Genomic DNA, 24,294 nt, shown 5'->3' on the forward strand with positions numbered 1-24,294 from the left:
TCTTTAGGTCTTTCCAGTTCACATGGAATTTCTCCAGACCATTATTCCTTTCAGCACAATAGTATTCCATCACCATCAGATACCACAATTTGTTCAGTCATTCCCCAATTGAGGGATATCCCCTCATTTTCCAATTTTTACCACTATAAAAAGCACAGCTATAAATATTTTTGTACAAGACTTTTTCCTTATTATTTCTTTAGTGTACAAAACTACCAGTGGTATTGCTGGATCAAAAGGCAGGCATTCTTTTAAAGCCCTTTGAGCATAGTTCCAAATTGCCTTCCAGAATGGTTGGATCAGTTTACAACTCCACTAGCAATGCATTAGTGTCTCAATTTTGCCACAACTCTGCCAACATTTCTTCTTCTTCTTTATATATCCTTTTAGATATTGGCTAATCTGCTAGGTGTGAGGTGAGACCTCAGAGTTGTTTTGATTTGCATTTCTCTTATTATAAGAGATTTAGAATACTTTTTCATTTGCTTATTGATAGTTTTGAATTCTTAATCTGAAAACTGCCTATTCATGTCCTTTGCCCATTTTTCAACTGGGGAATGGCTTGATTTTTTTGTACATTTGACTTAGCTCCTTGTAAATTTGAAAAATTAGACCTTTGTCAGAGGTTTTTGTTATAATTTTTTTTCCTTCAATTTGTTGCTTCCCTTCTTATTTTGGTTGCACTGGTTTTATTTGTACAAACCCTTTTTAATTTAATGTAATCAAAATTATTCATTTTACATTTTGTAATATCCTCTATACCTTCCTTGGTCTAAAATTCTTTCCTTTCCCATAAATCTGACAGACACACTATTCTATGTTTACTTAATTTACTTATATTTAAGTCATTCACCCATTCTGAATTTGTCTTGGTATTGGGTGTGAGATGTCTGTCTAAACCTAATCTCTCCCATATTGTTTTATAAAATTTGCATTTTCAAGATATATCAGGAGGAACTGATTCAGATTTATAATAATAAAAGTCATTCACCAATTGAAAAAGCAGGTCAAAGAATATGATAAGCAGTTTTCAGAACAACAAATCCGTGTTATCAATTGCTATCTGAAAAAATGCTTTATATCACTAGTAATTAGAGAAATGAAAATTAAGACAATTCTGAAATGCCATTGCACACCCATTTGATTGGCAAATTTTGTAGGAAAAATAAAGGAAAATGACAAATGTTAGCGGTATTGTGGGAAAAATATATAAAATTAATACTTTGTTGGTAGAAATCCAATCATTCTGGGAAGCAATTTGGAACTACAGTGTACTCCCCAACAGTATAAAACTGCATGTCATTGACCCATCAATACAATTACTAGCTTTATATCCAAAAAGATCAAAGAAAGAGGGAAAGGACCCATATATAGGAATATATATATATACACATATATATATACACACTCTTGCCTTCTATTCTAGAATCTATGCTGAGTATGAATTCCAAGTCAGAAGAGAAATAAGGGCTAGGCAATTGTCTTAACAGGGACTTGCCTAGGGTCACATAATTAGGACAAGTCTGAGATCAAATTTGAATCCAGAACTTCCTGTCTCCAGGTCTGGCTCTCTATCCACTGAGTCACCTAGCTGCCTTTGTATGAAAGTATTAATAGAAGTTCTTTTCATGGTGGCACAGAATTATAAATTTCCCATCAATTGGGGAATGGCTGATCAAGTTATGGTATCTATGAATGTATAGGAATACTAATTATTCTGTAAAAAATGATGGAGAGAGTTTCTGAAAAAAACCTGGGAAGATTCTCATAAACTGATGCAAAGTGATGAAAGCATAACCAGGAGAACAATTTGTACAACAATAATGAAAATATTGTGAATGAAACAACTTCAGAAAACCTAGAAACTCAGATCAACATAATGACTAGTCACAATTCCAAAGGACTCATGAAGAAACTCATGAGGCAACATGTTTCCCAACATGGATTCAGAGTGCAGGTTGAAGCACCTTTTCTTTTTTTAAATTTTGGATAAGGCTAATTCAGGGATTTGTTTTGCTTGATACTATATATTTGTAATAGGTCTTGAGTTTTTTTAACTACTCAGTGGATGAAAGAAGAGGAGGTGGAAGGAAAAGGATTCAGGTGAAATTGAATTTAATAATAAAATAAATTTAAAATTTTTAAGAGATAATTAAATTAAGAATTAAAAATTTAAATTTAAAACAAATTTATGAAAAAATAATTAAATTTTTTATTTTAAATTTTCAATTAAAATTTTTTTAAGAGAAAATAAGGAAGGTTGGGCATAGAGAGTTGCAATTGAATCTCTAGACAGACTGTCCACATTAATAAGATTGAAGATGTTTTTGAGTATTTGTGTATCTCTAGTGAATAACACAGTGCCTTGCAGGTAGAAGTCATATAGTAAATGTTTGTTTAATTGAACTAAAGTGAATTAAAATGTTGACACTTGCCAGCATTTTTTGTAGGAGGGTAGTGATGGAGCCTTAGTGTGTCCTAAGCTGAGATGAGGTTGAAAGCCAGATTACTCTTTTGCCAAGGGGCTCAGTAGGCAAAAGAGAGGAGGAGGAATACTTACCTTGATCACGTTAAAGGCAACTGGTAATGAGACTGTTTTGCTGATGGTGCCCACCACTTCACCATAGAGCACATCTAGCTCAGGATGAACAACAAAGACTCCTTCTAGTTGTTTCACAAATCCTTCAGTCACCAAGACATTCTGATGGAGAAGAGGAAAGAGAGTAGTCATAGATCAAAGGAAGACACTTTTGAGGATCCTATCTCTGTTTTGCTTTTACATATGCTTTTATCTTGAAGAATCAGTCATTGAATAAGCATTTATCAAATATCTGCTATGTGTTTCACCATGACTCAACCAGGCATAAAGAATATAAATACAAAAGTGAAACAGGCCCTGCCTCTGAGGACCTTATATTCTCACTAGGAAAGATGATGTGTACATGTGTAGGTATAATCAAAATTGATGAAAGATAATTTTTGGAGAAAGGGCGCTAGCATCTGGAGAATCAGGAACGTCTTTATTTAGAAAGCGGTCCTCAGATTCCAAGAGACAGAGCTTAGGAAAGGATTGGAAGATGGAGTATATGAGAATTACTCTTAGGTGGAGTATGAGGAATAGTAAAGAGATCAGTTTGGTTAGATCACAGTGTGTGGGAAAGGTGTAAAAATCTAATAAGCCTGGTCAGGTAGGTTGGGACCTTATTGAAATGTGACCCTAGAGACAATAGAGAGCACCTGGAGGTGACTGAGTGACGTACATGATAAAGCCTGTGCTTTAGGAAAATAATTTTGACAGTGCTGTGGAGGAGTGTGAAAAGTCTTAGCTGAGGAAGCCCAAATAGGAAACTCTACATTAGTCCTTTGGAAAGGTGATAAAAGTCTAAACAAAGGTGATGGTCATATGTTTGGAAAGAGGAAGACAATGAAAAAGATGATGCGTAGAAACTACAAGATTTGGCAGCTGATTGGAGATGTGGAGCAAGGGACTTAACTTGAGTCACTACAGAAGTAATTTAACTTATATTTATAATAAAGCTTTAAAAATATTTTGTATAGAGAGCTATAACAACATTAGAGTTACTCCTTTATCTGGCTCATTCCATTGTCTTTGTTCCTTTCTTCCTGTATCTGTGTAGCATTTTACTCTTTGTGAAAAGCAGAATGGGTAGAGTGAGTAGAGGGCTGGTACTGAATTCAAGAAGTCCCAAGTTCAAATACTGATTCTGATATATACTGGCTTATGCCATCCTTGGCAAGTCATTTAAACTTTAAGTACATCCAACAACTCAACTCTCTCTTTATCTCCAACATGTAGAGAAGGGTCAGACCTACATTGGAAAAGGATGTTTCCTTATTCTAGAATTCCCTTCCTATGAGAGATTCAGGAGAATATGATCTCCTTAAAGGGAGGCATTATTTTTCACTTTTGTCTTTTTTTCCTCAATGCCTAGCTTTGTGTCTTGCATGCAGTAAGGGTTTAATAAATACTTGCTGCTTGTTACGGTCTGTATTTTGCTGAATGTGGCAGTTTTGATTTCTTTGGTTTATATTTCTAGATCAGAAGTCCTCAATCTGGGGTCCATTAAATTAGATGTGACAAATCACATCTTTATTTTCACTAATCTTTGGTTTTCTTTGTAATCATATGGATTTTACTGTATGTATTTTAAAAAGGGTGAATTTGAGAATGGTTCTCTAGATTTCATCAGACTACCAAAGGGGTGTGTAGCAAAAAAAAAAGATTAAGAAGTTCTGGTCTAGGTTTAAGTTCACTTATTGACTTTGATCATTAGTTTGGTATTCTAACACATTAATAAAATAAAACAATGCTTATTTTAACCAGTTGCCAACACAACCATATGGTGCTATATTGTACTGTAAATCAAATTATATTTCTAAATTTTATGCATGTGAATATGATTGTCTTCACAATGATATTTTAGCAAACATACAAGAACTTTCTGCCTTCAAGTTCATGTCCTCTTCTTCGGTTTCAGTATGGCATAGAGATGATGTGGAGTTTCAATGGTCATAAGCTCTGGCAGATGCTACCAAGTTGGAAAGACATCTTGTTTGGGTCCATTGCTGACCTGTGCATGTTAGCCAAAGATTAGCCTAGCTAAGTTCAGAGGAGCTCATCACTGGGGTGGGTTATGTGTGTGTGTGTGTGTGTGTGTGTGTGTGTGTGTGTGTGTATGAGAGAGAGAGAGAGAGAGAGAGAGAGAGAGAGAGAGAGAGAGAGAGAGAGAGAGAGAGAGAGAGAGTTGGAAGGAAGGGAAGGAAATGGTGTTGAGATTGTTATTCACAATAGCTTTCAGGAAAAGTCTAAGCCCAGTACACAGTGTCTGGCACATAGTAGATGCTTAATAAATATTGATTCATTGTTTAAGTCTTAGAAATATCAGTGTTCTTCACTGGTGAAAGGACATTGACAAAATGACAGATCCTTGAAATTTGGAAGGGTATTAGTTCTTATTGATGCAAATGGATATTGCTTTTCAGAGTGATCATTCAGGAAGACATTTATATCCGTGGTTCATTGTGCAAACCATTTTTTTTTATTACTTTCTAATGTAAAAGCCCAATATATTTTTCAAAACAGTATGATTCCTTATATCCCATCCAACCACTCACCATTAAACTGGGACATCTTACTCATTCCCTGTCCCCTAACCTCAACATATTTGCAATTAGAACAGAAATCAAACTAATACTACAATTGGTACTGGAAAGAGTATTCATTCATTCCTGAAGTGAAAGAACCTGAGTTCAAGTGGCATATGGAAAGAGAATAAACACTTCGTGCCCACTATGTGTCAGCTACTATGTTAAGCACTTTAGAAAAGTTATTTTATTTGATCCTTACAACCAGCCCCGAGGTAGGTGCTATTATTATCCCTATTTTACCACTGAGGAAACTGAGGCAAAAGATGTTTTTGTGGCTTGCTGGTATATGTCTGATTTGATCTCAGATTTTTTTGGCTATAGGAGCAGCACTCTATCCACTTTACTGCCTCTATACGCTACTACAGAGCTGCCTCTGTATGATCAGTATGACCTTAGGCTAGTCATATGACATCTTTAGGCCTATTTTCTAATATGTAAAATGGTGGGTGTGAGTAGTTGGTACCATGTAATCAATAAGGAACATCAATGAAAAATAGGTGCAAAAGATATATTAGGGAGGTGGGGTTGCATTCTTGCAGTTAAGACTGGAGTAAAGGACACTGGAGCAGTGAAGTGGCAGAGTGAGTGATGAATCCAACACATTTACTACTTACTTTAAAAGCTTGTAATAGTGCTCTGTCTACCCCAGGAACAGAGAAGAACTCAATAGATTGGTATAGTAATGGAAAAAAAATAACTAGAAAAATGAGCAAAAGACAAAGAAAAAAATTCAATCATAGAAAATTACTTTAGTGATAGGGAAGATCAAAATATGAACTCAGAAGATTCAATTGTTCATTGTTGTTCAAAACAACAATGCAAAAAGGAAATGTGTAACGCCTTAAAGGAAAGTGTAAAAGGATGTCAGGTCCCAAAAGAACTGCTGAAAGCACTTAAACACAAGTTTTTAAAAAATCAAATAATAAGAGGACAGAAAGAATCAATAGCTTGGAAAAAAATTTGTTGAAGAAAACCTCTCCCTAAAAACTAGAACAGGCCAAATAGAAATGGAGGTACAAAAATACACTGAAGAAAACAATTTCCTAAAGACTTAGAAAGGGATGAATGGAAAAGGAAACATAAAAACTCAAGAAAGAAAATAACTTTCTAAAAACTAGAATTGGACAAATGGAAGCTAATGAATCCATATGATATCAGGAAGATATCAGGATAAAATCAAAAGAATAAAAAGTTGTCATCAGCGAATCTGTCTGATAGGAAAGAAATGGCCATATTGTGAGAGCAAGAGATGACAGGTAAATGGTATCATCTGGATGTTGTGAGTAAGTAAAGAAAGATCCTCTGGGATAAACTTTGGGGAGAACATAGTCAAGCTAGGCAGATATGGACAGATTTCAAATTGCATAGTTAGAGGGAACATCCAAGTCTATGGACCACCAATATGCTTAAGTACTTGATGAAGATGGAGTAGCATCAAGATGTAGTGGATAAATGATTATCTTTAGAGTAAGAAAGACCTGGTTCCAAGATTAATCACTGACATGTGCTAACTGGGTGATCCTGGGAAAGTCCAATAACTTCTTAGTATCCAAGGTAATTCTCTGAGGCTAAATAGTCATGGATCTACATTGGTAGAGGGTGTTTCCTCACTAACAATTCCATTTGCTAATGAAATCACAGGTCTGGCCCCTTCCAAATACATAATGATAAAATTTAAATACAAGATGGCTAGAGGACTAGATCAAGAGTCAAGAGATCTGAGTTCATATTAGTAATTGTGGGATTTGTTGCAAATCTGCTGACCTCTCAGGGTCTCCTTTACCTTATCTGTAAATGTTGATAGTTACTTTGCTTACCTTATGGGATTGGCATAGAATCCATTAAGATAATGTACCTGATTGTTTTGGAAAAAAGGAGTAGAAAGCCCTCCAATGTTCCTCAAATCCCATTATGTAGGCAACTGCTTATTCTATTGATATGTTAGCTTGTGCTGGTAGGGTCACCTACTGAAACGTCCATCTCCTCCAACCTGCTTTTGGGGTTCCTCTTGACAGACATGACCATTGCAAGTACCCCGTCCATAGTCACAGGATTTTGGGACATCTGCAGGAGAAATTTAAACAGGAGAAGGCTGAAATTGGATAAATATTTATTCACTCATCTAATGAACTTTTATTAACATATACTACAGTTTAACTTAAGAAAAGCAAATAGGAAATGTCAGAATCATGAAAGATTGAGAAATGAGGGAATCCTCTCAAGCTAGGGGGCATCTTCAAAGACTTAATAAAGGAGGCAGCTCTCGAAATGGATCTTGAAGGAAAGGTTTTCAAAAGATGGAGATGAAAAGAGTATGAGAACAAAACACAAGAAAGAGTGTGTGAATGTAAAAACTGGGTAGAGGGCTAATGGGCATATGGACTGGATGAAGATGGGCAATAGCTGGTAGTCCAGTTTGGTTGGAGTATAAAGTGTATGAAGGGAAAAAAGCTGAAAAGGTGATTTTACATTGTTCTAGTCTCCTTAACTATAAATATTTTTTTAGGGTTGAGTTCACTTGGTGTGTAGCCTTTGGCTTTCATGTTTTCATCCCTATGGAACTGTCTCTTTTGTATATAGACATTTTGGTTAAAAAAGGGAGCAAAAGGAATGAAGGGAATATTGATTAAAAAAATCAGCTTGAGGAAAAACATAGTCCCTTCAATAAAAATGCTTGAGGAGAAAAAGACTGTTCTGAAGACCTGAAAGAAAACTTGTTTGAAGGCAGTGCTCTCAGTTAAAGATAGTTGCAAGGGGTTGTGGTCTATTGACTCATTTACATATGACTCTTTTAAAAGTTTTGAAGACTATAACTCAGAAGTTAGGGATACTGGGGACTGTTTTAGTATGGATTGTATTATGTACTTAAGTAAACACTGTTGGAGGCATATGTAAAAGTTTCACATAATTTAGAGATGGGTCATTGCTTAAGAGAAAACATTGATTGGAGATATTAGATTCCATTGAGGGGCAGCTAGGTGGCTCATGAGTAGAAAGTTAGGCTTGGAGACTGGAGGTCCTAGGTTCAAATTTGGCCTCAGGAATTTCCTAGCTGTGTAACCACTTATCCTCAATTGCCTAGCCCTTACTCTTCTTCTGTCTTGGAACCAACATTTAGTATAGATTCTAAGACAGAACGTGCAGTTTTTTATAAATAAATGTTTTTAAGTCATGGAAGATAAGGTAGGAGATGACTAGATGAAGATATAAGCAGGTGAAGAAGTAGATCATAAGAGGCATTTAGAACAAAAGACACAGAACATATAGAAGGTTAACAGGAAATGAAATAATTCACAGGCTCTGCAGTTGTTTTTCTGGGAGCCATTCTGATTGGAAGACAGACATTACTTTGCTGAAAGCTGACTGGCTCAAAAAAGGATGTATTAGCTGAGAGCTGACTAAAGCTGCTGGGACATAATTGGAGAGCTGAATTCTCTTGCTGTATGGAAAGTTTCCTGGATGTATTGCTCTCTAGAATAATCTACAACCTGAAAGAGAGGAAACTTATCAAGGATGCCTTTGTTCACCTCTACTGCCTTGTATGGCTAAAGGGATGAGGGGAAGAGCTATTTTGAGCTTGCTGATATAGTTTTGCTAAAAGAACCCATAACTTTCTCAACAGCCTGATGAGGGTATACTAAAAGTGTTTGATGTTGCTGCAAAAGTTCTAAAATAACAGAACAGAAGCTTTGACCAACAGGAGAACTATGAGGAAGAGAAAGGAAACAAATGGCAAAGAAACAGTTTTGTTCAGCAAATGATGCACGGTACAGACTATTCTCTAAAGAGATAAAGAACAGAGTCTGCTATCCAGAGCCATGAGTTATTCTGACACATGGATTTCCCTGATTATGTGCCTCTTTGCCAGGTTTTGTATGCACATTTCTGACCATGGTAGGACAATATAAACCAAATTTATGACTATATTGTCATATTTTGATTTTTCTAATTTTTGTCTTTTAATCATACTTTTGCCTTAAACTAAGGGTTAGGATTATTCTTGCTTTTGCCTCTTTTTGATTAAATATTATTTTCATAACTACTTTGGCCTTCTCTTTAGTAAAGGTTATACATATTCCTCCTTTGCCTTAATACCTATTTTACTTTTAAGAGTCAGTGGTTGCATTGTGAATGGTTTTATATAAATAAGAAGCTTGCCAGTGGGGGCTTAGGAGTTACACTGGTGAGTTGTAGGAATGTATTTTCCTTGTGTAAGAGTTATCCCTAGGATGCTGAAAGTCTTGAGCTATAGACATATGGTTGAGAATGCAACCAGTCCCACTCCTCTTTAGGAAAATTCTCAAACTTATCAGTGTGAAGGAAGACTGGAGTGAGCCAGCCAAAGAGAGGGGAGGGGAGACAGAGACAGACAGAGACACAGATAGAGATAGGCACATTGCCCAAGGATAGAACTTCCCATGTTCTCCTTGGCATGGGAGAATAGCTCCTATCTGTTTATTGATGCAGTTTCATGACCTAATTCAAGTAAAATTATTCAAGTTCGTCTAAGCCTTCCAGTCCCTGGTCTGTATTGGCTATTCAGTTTGATAGAAAATTTCTAATTCTATGCTTTCTACAAAGATATGAGGGGGTTCCATCATGGCTCCCCTCCCCTTCCATATCTTTCATCTTTTTCTACCCATTAAAAAAGTTTATGCATCATAAATCAATATACACAAGACAAGCCACTTATTTAGAGTGCACAGATGAAATTTTTTGGCAATAGCAAAGAAATATTCACACACACACCCAGTAAGAAATAGCCCAGCACCTTAATGTCAAAACTTGAGTCTGAGCTCTTTTTCTTGCTACTTTTCTCTAACCAGTGGGAGGAGCCATCTCAGATGACACCTCAGATGACACTCAGGTATGCATTAACCAGTAGAGTCTGGGGTTGAATTTCCTCAGGCATGTTATTCTCACAGTGACTTGTCTGACTTGCCCCAAGTCCTTAGCTCACTCCTATGATGATCCCATGGATAAATAAGAGGAGGCTCCCTAGAGTTCTTCACTCTCTGGGGAACCATGGAAACCCCACAGATGGAGCTTTCTCCCTTTGTGGTTGGATCTAAAACAAGGAGCCACACAAAATCCACACAAGAGTTACAGAGAGTATTTGATTTCACGGTTAACCAGGGCCCAGAAGCTTAGCCCATTCCTTGCATGGAATATGCCATAATAACACTATAATTACTTGGGCATATTTAGAAATAGTGCAGCCAGTTTGACATTCCCTGGCAGAGATGAAATTCTGCTGTGGCTTTCTCAGCATTTACATTCTGTAATTACACCCCCTCACGTTGCAATTATGGACACCTGCCCAAAGGGCAGTTGGCATAAATCTCTCTTCACTAACAAAGGTAAACTCTTCAGTGGCAGACACAATGATGGAGTGGTCAGGGGTTTGCCTCAGGGTGACAGCTTTAGCTAGATTTGCAGTCCATCAATACCACAGAAATAATAAAGTTTAGCTCCTATTTAAAAGAATAATTAGTTAAAAAACAGCTACCTTTTCCCCATTGATTTTAAAGTTCACAGAGCACTTTACATATGTTATCTCATATCATCCTCACAACATCCCTTTGAGTGAGGTGGTATTATTCCCATTTTGCAGATTAGGAAATTGAGGCCAAGGACTTGCCCAGGTCATGTAGCTAGGAAATTATCAGAGGCAAGATTTGAATTCATGTATACCTGACTCCAAGTCTAGCCCTCTGTCCACTAACAAGAAGAAGCAGTTGGCATGCTGACTTGAGTTCCTTTTTCTCTTCCTATGAATAACCTTCCTAGAGGTAGCTTTCAGCCTGTGTCCCAGGGTTTCTACTTCTCTCCTCCAACTGAGTGCATATGTCCTGTCACTTGTCCTGTGGCATTTTCCCCGAGTGCAAACATCTCTCTTTATGGCTTTGCTCCATTGAGCATGTCTAACCTTGACCTCCCTGAAGTGATATCAGAGGCTTCTTAGTGAACTCAGATCTCACTTATTTGTACTCACTGACACCCAATGATCCAGTTCAGACAACTTTACCTTCAAAATTCTGAGGGTTTCATTGATCTCTAGTCCCTTGCCCAGCTTGATGGCCCCATCATTGTATATATGGTTGCTGCTGATATCCAGGTAGGCCAGAGTAGCATTGATTTTGAGTGCATCCCCTAAGGCCTGAGCACCTTCATTACCAAAGCCATTCCAGGAAAGGTTCAAAGTCTTCAGTGTGATATTAACCTCCAAGGAAAGGGCAGAATAGCACAGGAATAAAGGTTGTATGTGGCACCTCCACTGATGATTAATGATTGATATCCTCTTCTTCATACCCCCCTACCCGGTGTAAACAAGATCCTACAGTAACCAGAAGGACAGAGCAGAAATAATTTGCCTTCTCTGGATATAGCCTTCTTGTGCCCAGGCTCTCAAGTATCTGAACTCCAACAGGTATTGACCAATCCCTAGTGGTTGTTGTGAATTGCTTTTCTGAGACTGACTCAACATCTTGCCTGGGCCTCCATCAAAGTGAGTTTCCCTGTATCAGGGATGCAACTTAAGAAAAAAAAAAACAACCCTTACCTTCTTAGTACTGTTCTAAGGCAGAAGAGTGGTAAGGGCTAGGCAATGGGGGTTAAATGACTTGCCCAGAGTCACATAGCTAGGAAGTGTCTGAGGTCAGATTTGAACCCAGCATCTCCCATCTCTAGGCTTGGCTTTCAATCCACTGGACCACCTCATTGCCCCTAATGATGCACTTCTAACACATGAGGACTTTGAACTAAATGGTTCTTACTTACAATTTATCTATACACTGTTTGTCTGAGAAATAGTGACCAGTGCAGATGGAGACTGTTAGCACATCAGGGAAGGCAATGCATTGGAACAACAGAGATAGAGAGCAGATAGAACTATTTACCTTTAGAGAATGCTATGAGGTTTCTGCCCTCACAGAGGTTGGTTGCAAATATATATCTAATGGGAGGCTTGATTCAATGTTTTGCCATTGTATTGGAGAATGAACTATTTCAATTTTTCAGGGATTCAGGAAAAGACTTCTTTCTTTGAGTGTTCTATTGGCAAACTGACTATTAATAAGGGGCAACTGAGAGAGTGAGAGGTTGTGGGGTTACCCCTTCAGGGTGCTTTGTGGGTCTGTGGCCAAGCTTATTTGCTGTACTGCCTGGGCAAGTTAACATGGTCATTGAGTCCACAATGATTATACATTCAGATTGGGAGAAAGCTGGACAACTGACAGAACTATGGGACATTATTCCATCCATTAGTGGCTAGAAGTATGGCAGTGACCTAATCCCATGACAACTGTCCTATCTCAGGTACCTGAGGAGAAGAGCAAAGAAAATGATGATGATGACCATGATGATGATGGCATGGGACTGGGAGATGCATTGGAGATCTTCCCAGAACCCTACTCACCACCATTCTGGAGAGTACCTTACCCGGAGACTATTACTCAAGGCCACAGCTCCTTTCAAGTGCAGTTGATTCCAGCTAAGGTCCAGTGTCTGCAGACCTTCATTGAAGGCTGAGGATGAGAAGATATTTTAGCAAGAAGCATATCCAACAGTATTGCATTTCCAAGTTACCATGTTCTGTATAGTGGTATTACCCAGCATTTGTCCCAACTGCTCTCCTCCTTTCTCAGAAAAGAAATTGTGACTGAGATCCAAGACCTTGATTCGGTAATTAGCCTGGGAAAAGAAATAGTGGAGAGAAGGTTCTTTTTCTTTTTTACCTAGATCCACCTTTAAAAAAACCCTCTTACTTTCTGACTTAGAATTGATATCTATTCCAAGGCAGAAGAATGGCAAGGGTTAGGCATTTGGAGTTAAGTAACTTGCCCAGAGTCACAGAAGTAGGAAGTTTGAACCCAGGTCCTCCCATCTTCAGGTCTGGTGCTCTATCCACTGAGACACATAGCTGGCCCCCTAGTTCCTCCTTTAATCTACTTAAGGAAAAGGAGAGGGAATGGACTTTCATATACCAAATACCATTGCAGGGTAATCTCAGTTCTGGGTCATTCCTTTTTAATGAATGATAGCTGTGAAAGAATTGAGTGCTTTTAGGAAGAAGCTGTGGCTTGACTTTATACAAAGTAGGGAGAGGAGATGATGCAATAACTACCTTCCCTGAAATCTGGTCAGTGGGCTTCACTCTCTTGCTTAGCTCTACCAATGATATTCATGACTTGGCTTCCATAGATTAGTCATTAAATTAACTCTGGTTGAATGAAACTCATCCATTTATTCTTTGATCCAATTGACCACCTTTCAGTAAGTGAGTATTATATCTAATGTCTGCAATGTCTAGATGCCAGGGGAAATAGAAAGATAAGCAAGATCTGCTTATAGCCCTCAAAGACTTCATAAAGAAATAGAGTGAACAGATCTGTGCATATGCATGTACATCTCAGAGATAACAAATATTTTAAATATATAAAAACAGAAAATGCATTATATGCAAAAGATAATCTATAACTAGATAAATACATTAATATATGTCACAGATAAAATAAATATGTAGAATGTCATAATAATAGATAAGTAAATGAGAGTTAAAAGATGCTAAGTATGTAGGAAGACTCCAAAGGAAGATGATAATAAGCTGGTAACTAGCAGAGCTAAAACTAGAACTTGTCTTCCCCTCTAACCAATGCTCTTCCTATTATGCTTCTCAGGTAGCAGTGGAGTGGGAATAGGTGGTGGGTTGCTTCCCAGGTTTAGAAAAAGAAGCAAAAGGGAGAACATATTTGAGTAGCTTCCTAATTTCTTACCGTAAGTGCATTACAGAACATTGGGGCTGTGTCATCCTTGAAGTCATTCCCTGAAATGAAGAAGTGGCATGAATGGAGTTCATCGAGTCTCTAACCTCCCCTACTCTCCTCTTCTGGTCTCCCTCCCCAACATCTCTTGTGCCTCCCTCTCTCCAACAGTTCCTTTATTTCATTGGAGATGACAAACTCAAGAGATTGAGTTAGGAAGTGGAGATAAGTGATGCTGAAAAAGAGACAAAAGCAAAAATGGTTCCTCAAATGATCAACATTGTTCTTTCTCCTTATCTCTCTTCCCACTTGGGTTATTGTAGGACCTCTGTGTGGTGATGAACCACACTTTGCCCATTCAAAATGTCAGCATTAATCCCACATCTGGGTCCCACCAGAAACCACTGAAATGTGCTCAGTCTTTGGCTCTTTTTATTGGTGTGGAGAAGTGAATCTTCAGTCATTCAACTGCTAGGTTTGTCTCTGAGATGCAGATGGACTTTTGACTATGCTGGGAGAATGGTATCAGACCCCCAGGGCTAGGTACCTTTGTCTCTCCCCCACATTTTCAACTTCTTTTTGTGAGTTGTCCCCCTCCCCTACAATGTAAGCTTCTCTAAGGTCTTTCCACTAGTATTTATATTCCCATCACTTAGAACAGGGCTTGACTTATAGTAGGTGCTTAGTAGGTGCTTGGTGGCTGACTACTGACCACTCAGTTTAATATCATATAGGGGCATAGATGATTCAAGAACCTACTCTCTTTTTTCATCCTTTGCTTCCTAAATGTTTCCTCCCATCCCCAACCTGCCTTGTTCCTGAATTTCACCTGCAAGCTGAATAGACCAAAGTGAAGAAGTATTTTCTGTGAGAAAATCTGTGATAATTTTGGCTCCTTTGGAATCCAAGTGATTGCCAGAGACATTCTAAAAAATAAAACAAACAAACAAAAAACTCTGTAAGAGAAATACAACAGATTGCTACTTTCACCAATGAAAACAATACGATTTTTTAAAAAGGTTATCAGAAGGCCCATGTTCTAAGTCTACTGTGTGATCTTGATCAAATCCTCTGATCTTTCTGGATTTCAGTTTAAACATCTGCAAAAATGAGGGGATGGAATTAGATGATCTCTAAGGACCTTCTCTTCAAATCCTGCAATCATATGAAGGTGGTCAGGGTACTTATTTACCTGAGGTCTATAAAGAGGAGATGGAAGCTCAGAGAGTCCTGCAGAAACAAAAAAAAGCTTTATTTTTTCAAATGATTTATTTCTTCCATTGCCTTTGAAAGATTTTGCAGCAAGCAAATGGATGAAGAAGTCAGGATGCCCATAAAAGTCCCCAGATCTGTGCAGAAAATGCTTGTTAGGACTTCCATTGGAAAATGGGACAAGAGTCCCATGGATTCTCTCTGGTAAGTCAGATCCTAACATGCATATACCCCTAAAGGAAAAGAGCCAGTGGTGGGTTGTGGTAAGGTTAGTGGCAAGTCCTGGGTTCAGCTGGAATTACTATGCCCTGCTCTTCATTGGGTTTTGAAATACAAGTTCTGAGAGAGGGGAAAAACTAAAAGAAAGGACAGTATACCAATTCTTGAATATAGTAGTTCTCATGCAGCATCTGCATCAGGGACAAGGCACCATCTTCTAAGATCCAGTTGTCTTCTAACTCCAGGCGGGTAATAGTTGTATTGGACTTGGGCCACCAGGTGGGAAAGGAAAAAGAAAGAGAGTCAGTGGCATTGCCCATTCCTTGGCACAATCAAAACTCAACCCTTCACTTGAACTTTCTGTTCCCATCTGATGCAACCTAATAAGATCATGAACTTTGAGGGAGCAGCAGGGAAGAAGAAGGGAATATGTATCAAATCCCATACTTTCTGTGTGACCTTGGACAATTCATTTCTACTTCTCTGGGCCTTGGATTTCCTCATCTGTAAAACAAGGAGGTTGGACTAGATAGTCTCTGAGGCCCCTTCCAGTTGTGATCCTCTGAAGTAGCTAGATAATGTAGTGGAGGCTGTGTCAGACTTGGGGTCAAGAGACCTGAATTTAAATCCTGCCTCAGCTACTCACTCTGGGACCTTGGGCAAGTTGTTTAACCTTTTTTTGTAGCTTCAAGTTTCCTCCTCTATAAAACGGATTTAATGATAGCTTCTAATTTGTAGATTTCTTATGAGGATAAAATGAGATAATATCTTTAAAGTACTTTGCAAACCTTAAAGCATTACATAGATTTTAGTTATGATTATTAACGATATCAGCTATGAATAATATGAGAAAATACTATGGAAATTAATTAGGTAAAGGACATATTCTGGGATCCTCCATTGAAAGGGATAGTGGTATTTGTGGAGATGGGGACCGTGGATACAGAACATTGCATATACCAACAAATTCTATTGACACATTGGATAGTTATGTGAAATGCTTCCCTATTCTACCCCAAAGTCCCACACCTTTTTTATTCTTTGTGACAGGGGATGTCTTTATAGTGAAGGAAAAGAATATATAGAAATGAAGATGAGATAAAAACAAAAATCAATAACTTTTTAAAAGAAAAGATGAAGAAAGTTTGAATGGCATTTACAAGAGTCTCCAATGTTATTAAAGGACTAGACAATAAGAATTTTGAGAAAAGACTCAAAGGATTATAGCTATTAGTCATTTAACTGGTTTTAGTTTCTTCATTTGTAAAATTGATATAATAATACTTGTACCTCTTATTTCACATGGTTGTTGTGAGATTTGAGGGAAATAACATAAATAAAATCTCTATGTAATTAATCATAAATGTAATCATAAATAAAGCTTAAAAAAACCCCATGATCCTATTGATATGAGTGCTCTTTTTACAAATGGTTAACACCTCCTGACTTTTTCATCCTGCCCCATCCTTATCTATTTCCTCCCATAAATTCTTCATAGAGAGTCTACTCAAAATTCCAGAGGCCTTCCTCTATATCTTTTAACCTCTTTCAACATTTAATCATGGCAGGACTCCAGTTGTCCATGATGAATGATGTGTCCACCATGATGAGTGTCCAACCCACCTCTTTTTCTGGAGATTTCTTAGGTGACATCTCTTATGTTATTTCTTGTGTGGAAATTGCCATTGATAATATATGACAGCCCACTCATATCTACCCTGCATCTCTCCATTACCCTTTTATGGTACTCACAATTTTAACTATTCAGAAATCATGATGTTTCAGGACTTGGAGCCATAAAAGTTTGCCAGGAGAATCTTTTTTGGTTCAGATCTATGATTTCATTCTTTTAGGGAGCTCCTGTTGACAAAACTACCTTTAATTAATGGCCATCAGTAAGTATTTTGCAACTTATGATCTTAGAGAACAGTCTGAGTGACTTGTGCAAGCTCACTCAGCCAGTGTCAGAGGTGGGATACCAACCTAGGTCATCCTGATTCCAAAGTCAATTTTCTATCCACTCCACCATGCTACCAATCTGCCAAGAGAATACAGGTCCTTAAATGATAGGTTTTCGACTCAGAGAGTCATATAGAATCTAGCCTGCTTTCTTTCTCTGATTTAATTTTGGGACGATCTTATTATCTGTTTCAATTGATTACCTAACAAATTTATGTTCTAATAAAGGAATTCAAATGGTTGACCATTTAGCAGCAATGACTGTGAAAATCATGGTTGGGGCAACAGACTATAGTAATCATTTGACTTTTCCTGTGTGGATTGTTAGGCTATTCTCTTTTGAATGTCCATCGATCTTATTGATGAGATCCTGTTGTTTTCTGGGACTTAATGTACTAGATAGAGTGTCACCCACAATCAGGAATGTCTGGAGGACACTCTCTTTTTACATTCAAACTCTTTGTTGGACATCTTCCATGTAAATAGTGAACATCTTTGGTAACCATATACTCCTCTCTTTTATGCCTCATTCAATATTGATGTAGTACAAAAGAAAACTTTTTTCCCCCTTTCCAGGTCATGATTCCTTGCTCTTCTGTTTTAGCCTCTTGGATTTCTTTGGATGTTTTAGGAAGTAGTCCTGGGTGATTTGAATAGATCTACTCAATTGGTCCCAGAATGACTCATGGGCATGAGGGATAATAAAGAGGAGAAGTAAAGGCTCTACTTTGCTTCTTGGGGCATAGGAGGAAGCTTCTTGAAGGCGGTAGGAAGGCACACCATCTGGGTGCTGGCTAAGAGTGGACAACAAATTATGCAAATCAACCAACATAATTTGGTACTTGGGATGGAGACCTACTTGAAAGATATGAAAAGGCAGTATATTTCTACTCACATAACAGCTTTCTTTGAGGCCTGAGTTTAGAAGAAATTTTATTGTAAGGGAAAAAATCCAAGAGCAAGGTCCCTTGTTTGACACCGGAGAAGAGCTTGACACAGGGAAGCCAAGTGTCTCCATTTAAAACAAGGGGGCTCTGGGCTATAATAAGCAGCTACAAGACAGGCTTCCAAGGAAATGTTTTACTTGAGAGATTTCTGTACCTTGAGTTGAGAACTGCAGAAGATACTGTGGGGCATTATTTACTGGAAGACTGCAGACAGAGTAAAGTTACATTCTTCAAAATAGCCAGAATCTGTAGGCAAGGGCCATTATTTTCCATGAACTCTGTTTTGTGATCCTTATTTGTTTTCTTTACCCTGGGTCAGGACTGCCTGATATCCACCTTAAGTGGATACATAAGGTAACTTATGTTACCTTAAGTGGATACATAAGGTAACTTATGTTACCTTAAGTTTGTGAAGTATTCTTTCCACCTAGGTATCTTTGCCAGCAATTGTTGCTAGATCATCTGGCAGGCAGAACTGCACTGAATAAGCACATAGGTGTGTGTCTATGTCTATGTATAAGAGACAGAAAAATATACACAGAGGCACAAAGAGTGAAGGGGGGAGAGAGAAAGGGAAAGGGAGAGGGAGGGAAAAAGTGAGGAGGGGAGGAGAGAGAGAGATGGAGGGAGGAAGGGAGGGAGAGAGAAATGAAGACTACAAAGGACATAAGCTATCTGGTGAAATTCCTGGTAGTATACTAGGTGCTGGGGGACACAAAGACAAAAACAAAATCATCTCTTCTCTTAGGGACCTTACATTCTACTCAGAGGAAAAAGAGCATATACACAAAGAAATACAAAATAGATTAAAAAATAAATGCAGGATAAATAAATACTGGGAAGTCTTAACCTAGTACAAATATTCAAACCCACCAAAAATGATACCTATATAATAAGTCTAGAATCTTGCATAATAAGGAGTTAAGTGCCACAGTGGATAGAATATTGAGCCTGGAATCAGGAAGATGTGAGTTCAAATCCAGATTCAGATATTTACTTGCTATGTGACCTTGGGCAAACTCTGACTGCCTCAGTTTCCTCAACTATAATGTAGGGATAATTAACAGCATCTATCTCCCATGGTTGTTTGAGGATCAAAAGAGATATTTGAAAATCACTCAGCACATTTCCTGGAACATAGTAGGTGCCCTATAGATGCTTATCCCTTCTTCACCCCCATCCTAAAAAATATAAGACACAAAAAAAGGATGGCAATGGATAGCCTTCAAGGATCTGGTTGCACCTATTTGTTGATTGATAGCTTGGTTAATTGACTTTGCCTAACATTATGGGAATGGGCAGAAAAAGAGTTGACAGCACAGACTATCATACCCATACTAAATTGTTCTCCTAATCATCAGTTCAATGCAAATCCACAAACATTTATTAAGCACATGCTATGTGTAAAGCAATGCATTAGAAAATAGAGACCCTGTGACAAAAGCAACAAAGACCCAACAATCCTAGCTCTCAAGAAACTTATGTTATACATTTTCCTGAGGGTACATCCCAGCCACACTTGCTGTAATGAACTAGTCAGAACTCTTGAAAAAGGGGACAGTTAATAAGATATCAGCCATGGAGAGCATGAGTAAATCACAGTGTAAATAATCTATCACACTTATTCTTATAATACTTGGTCCTATATATCCTATAGAACTGGGTATAAACATAACAGATGTTGAGATGGAGAAGCATGGATGGATTGAATTTAGCACAAGTGGTGGAAGAAGTAGTCATGTGGATGGGATCATGGACTGATCAAAATCTTTTCTTCTCTCTTCTCTCTTGTTCTCCTACTCCTCTCTCTTTTCCTTTTCTCTCTTCTCTTCTCTCTTCTCCCTCCTCAGTCCTTGAGACTGAGTCTTTCTCTCTTTTCTAGTCTAGATTACAGGTGTGTATCACCAGGCTGAGACATAAAAGTATTTTTTAAGTATCTAAATAAAGATTAGATGAATGAGGGGCATCTAGGTGGGTGACTCAGTGGATAGCCAACCAGGCTTGGAGTTAGGAAAACCTGGATTCAAATCTGGCCTCAAACACTTCTTATCTATGTGATCCTGGGCAAGTCACTTGACCCTCAACTGCCATGCCCTTACTGCTCTTCTACCTTAGAATTAATATTTCTATTTTAAGACAGAGAAGATACTGGTTAAAAAATAAGAATCAAGAAGTAAAAAAAAAAGTATGTTTACTTGAAATTCTCCATTTTCCCTGAACAAAAGAGCTTTAGCTATAATTTTAAGGATTTTGGTGTATTTAGGAGGATTTCCCCCCTTATATGACATTTGAGAATGGTGCAAATATTATTTTAAACCTGTATATTTGCCCAGTCAGATCTGGAAGAGGCAGGGAATATATTTGGGGAAGATCTGATAACATTTATATTCCCTCCAGAAATGTCTTAAACATAAGGAAGAATTGGAGAATGGGAAACTTTGAATGGGCTATCTAGGGACATTGTGGAACCAACCCTAGAGGCCTTAAAAATGTACAGTCTCATTTGACCAGAGTGGGTCCTCTTTGAAGACACAGAGATGAATTATTTGAGGTTATCAGTTCCCTTGCAACTGTTAAATTGTATATCAATAGGGGCTGGAAACCCATATTGAAATCCAACTTCCCTGGCTCAATTTGGGATTAAGAATGGGAAATATTTCACTTTCATTTCTTTCATTATGAATGAATTAATCATTAATCAAAAAACACTTATTAAATGCCTATTCTGAGCCAGGTCCCATCCTTGGCCCTGGGGATAGAAAGACAAAAGTGAAACTGCTCTCAAGAAGCTTTCATTCTGTTGGGAGTGAAAGAGAATAACAAGCACACATAAGTACTGTGTATACCAAACATAAATACAAGGTAATTTTTGTAGGGAAAGTACTAGCATTTGAGGGAGATAAGGAAGGATCTCTCTTTAGGAAAACTGATACGATTTGGTAACTTATTCATGGATTTGACTTCATTTGATTCCCAGTCCTATCCTTTGTTAAGACTGAAACTTTTGTTTTCTGAATAAGAGGATACAGTGCCAAGGCATAGCTCAGCCCGTACCCTTGGTCCCAGTAAGCAAAAGGGGGTACCACAGACTTCAGGAGGAAATCTGGCAATTGCAACACAGGGTGCTACAGCAGAGTGGGAAATGCTGATGGAGCGGAGAAGGGTGGTGGGGTTAATCCTTCCGAGTCTAATTGGGATGAAAGGAAAATTATACCAATTCTAGGCCTCTCCCTCAGCTTCCCCACATTGTCACCATCATCACTGCCTTCTTTTCTGCTTCTGAACTTTGTTCTGGTCATGCTCACCACTAGGGCAACAGCAATGGCTTTGGTTCCCTTAGGCCCCAGCCCATGATGATTGAGGTTCATGTAGGTTTCCTCCATGTTTCTGATAAAGTAGGAGACAGGAATCACTCCTATAAGCTTGCAGGCTTCTCGATATAGTTCCTCTTGTCCTGTAGTGAAAAACTTCTCCGGGTCTGTTGGAAAGAAGGGCAAGAAGCAGAGTTAGGACACTTTCTTCTCTAACCCTCCTCCTGTGCCACCTCACTTCTTTGTTATTCTCCCTTGGACACAAAGGATGTACCTTCAAACTGGCATTGCAATTCACTTCCTTTGGGACCCTGAACAAATAAACCACTTACCTTTTCTAGGCCTCAGTTTCTTCATCCAGCACCTCCTACTGACCAACTCTACCCAACAGGCGGATAGGCATCAGAGTTCTGGAAGGGACAGCACCTCCCTCACCTCTGGTCTTACTTCTGGACCAGTCCTTATAGTCATTATCCTAGGAGGCAACTCCTGTTGAGAGGGGGTCTGTCAGCACCATTAACTGCCCCCAGTGCCAAAAAGCCAGGTTAGCAGGAGCAGCAAGAAACAGAGGGAGAGATAGGAGGCAGATGGAACTGGGCAAGTCAGACCACCACCATCACCACAACCGCCATCTTCCCTGATGAAAACAGCCAAGCACCCTGAACCCAAGAGTCTAGGGGATGGCAATGCTTCCATTATTCTTTGCTTTCCATGTGGCTGCTAACCAAAATTCTGAGAAGAAGCCTTGTGGAGATAAAACTTTTCCTGCAGGTACAATATCCACACATCTATCAGACTCAGAAAAGAAAGGTCTTTCCATCAAAATCCTTGACACCCTCAAATGGTTCAACATCAGAAACCCTTAGGATTTTATCACTGGAAACACAATAAAGAAGAGGCATGAACATCTGCTTTGCTGCTGCCTCCTAAGGACAATGCACTTTTGTACATAATTTGCAGCTGAAACCTTTCATAAATGTTGGCTCCCCCAATCAGAATATAAGTTCCTTGAGAGCAGGGATTGTCTAACTCTTCTATCTGTATTCCCAACATTTACCATAGTGCTTTGCACATAACAAATATTTATTGAATACTTTATTTATTCATCCATTACTCTGTGTGTGTGTGTGTGTGTGTGGTCTCCTCAGGGCTGCCTTAGGAAAATAGCAAATGATATGAGAGAGAACAAACTTAGAAGATTCCAATCTGATAACATGCCTCCTTGGGGAGTTAGGTTCTCTATTGGTAGGGCTCCAAGTTGTCAAAGAAAAAAAATAGGTGGTACCTTTTATTCAAATTAGAATAATTTGAGTGAGCTTTCAAGGTTTTGAGTCTTTGTAGGACCACAAAAAAATACAGAAGAATTAATCAATCAATGAGAAATTATTAAGCCTGTACTACACTGGGTCTTTGCATAAGGCACAGTAGAAGAGAAAGAACACTGGTTCTGGACATGAGTTCAAATCCTTCCTCTGATGCTTAGTACCCATATGAGCTTGGGCAAGTCACAACTTCCTTGAGGGGCAGTGACTCTTTGGATAGAGAGCCAGGCCTGGAGTCAGGAAGACCTGGGTTCAAATCTAACTACAGCTACTTCCTAGCTTTGTGATTTTGGATAAGTCACTTAACTCCACTTATTACTCTCCTTCCTTGGAATCAATACTTAGTATTGATTCTAAAATAGAAGGAAAGGATTAAAAAAAAAGAGGGGATTGGACTAGAGGTCCTCTGAAGTTCCTTTCAGCTTTACATATAAGATCTTATGATCCTTAGGGATATAAAGACAAAAATGAAACAATCCTTGTCCTCAACAAACATTTAGCTTATGGGTGGGTGGGGACAAGTTATACACATAAAAGGAAATAGAACACATAGAGCAATTTCAGGGGGCTTGGGGACAATAGCAGTTTGGGAATTAGGAAATCCTAGAAGATGCCACTTGGAATGAGTTTTGAAATAAGTGAGGGACAGAAGTGAGGAGGGAGTGCATTTCATATAGTAAGGGACAAGTCTGTACAAAGCAACCCAGAAGAGGATGAATGGAATGTTGTGTATGAATAACAAGTAGGTCAGTTGAATTGGAATGCAGTGTACATTAAAGATAATAATGTGTTATAAATTAATGTGTTATCATTAAAGATAATAATGTGTTTTAAACCTGGAAAAGCAAACTGAAGCTAGTTTATGAAGGGTTTTAAATGTGAAACAAGTGAGTTTGTATTTTATTCTAGGAGATAAAAGGGAGTTGAAGAAGTTGACTGAGTCCCAGCGACATGATCATGACACTTTAAAATAATCATTTTGGTGGCTGGGTGGAGGATGGACTGGAAAGAGGAGAGACTAGTTGGGAGGCTATTAATAATCCAGAGGATGTGACCTAGGGTAGTGGCACTGTGAGTGGCACTTTGATATGGCATTCCTCATTTTTTAAAAAAGGTTTCCCATGTGCCATTTTACTTTTACTTTCATCATTCCTCTTTCCCTAGTTTACAGACAGGGAAATTGAGCCCCCAAACTGTCCAAGGTTACAAAGCTACATGGCAGAGCTCAAAATCAATATGGGGCCTCCATTCCTTAGTCCAGAGAATTTTTTTTTTTAATTCTAACTTACTGTCTGTGTCAACTCTAAGACAGAAGAACAGTAAGGGCTGGGCAATTGGGATTAAGTAAACTTGTCCAATGTCACACAGCTAGGAAGTATCTGAGGCCAGGTCC

At 38.4% G+C, this 24,294-nt stretch overlaps 2 protein-coding genes across 4 annotated transcripts in view; one reads left to right on the forward strand and one right to left on the reverse strand.

Moving 5' to 3' along the window:
* Positions 1–24,294, forward strand: part of ANGEL1 (angel homolog 1) — a 122,585-nt gene that overhangs the window by 61,656 nt on the left and 36,635 nt on the right. The gene's annotated exons all lie outside the window — the stretch shown is intronic.
* Positions 1–24,294, reverse strand: part of LRRC74A (leucine rich repeat containing 74A) — a 56,529-nt gene that overhangs the window by 26,063 nt on the left and 6,172 nt on the right. The window contains exons 3-11 of one of the 2 annotated variants that reach the window (XM_056810628.1): positions 21,574–21,746; positions 15,521–15,628; positions 14,761–14,857; positions 13,944–13,993; positions 12,780–12,861; positions 12,610–12,695; positions 11,198–11,392; positions 7,138–7,233; positions 2,561–2,701 (exon numbers count right to left, since the gene is read on the reverse strand). In XM_056810628.1, the coding sequence (XP_056666606.1) occupies positions 2,561–2,701; positions 7,138–7,233; positions 11,198–11,392; positions 12,610–12,695; positions 12,780–12,861; positions 13,944–13,993; positions 14,761–14,857; positions 15,521–15,628; positions 21,574–21,746 (1,028 nt within the window). The remainder of the gene's footprint in view (positions 1–2,560; positions 2,702–7,137; positions 7,234–11,197; positions 11,393–12,609; positions 12,696–12,779; positions 12,862–13,943; positions 13,994–14,760; positions 14,858–15,520; positions 15,629–21,573; positions 21,747–24,294) is intronic. The other variant, XM_056810629.1, reaches the window with a different exon arrangement.

This window comes from Monodelphis domestica, chromosome 1 (genome assembly GCF_027887165.1).
Source record: "Monodelphis domestica isolate mMonDom1 chromosome 1, mMonDom1.pri, whole genome shotgun sequence".
Lineage (NCBI taxonomy): Eukaryota > Metazoa > Chordata > Mammalia > Didelphimorphia > Didelphidae > Monodelphis > Monodelphis domestica.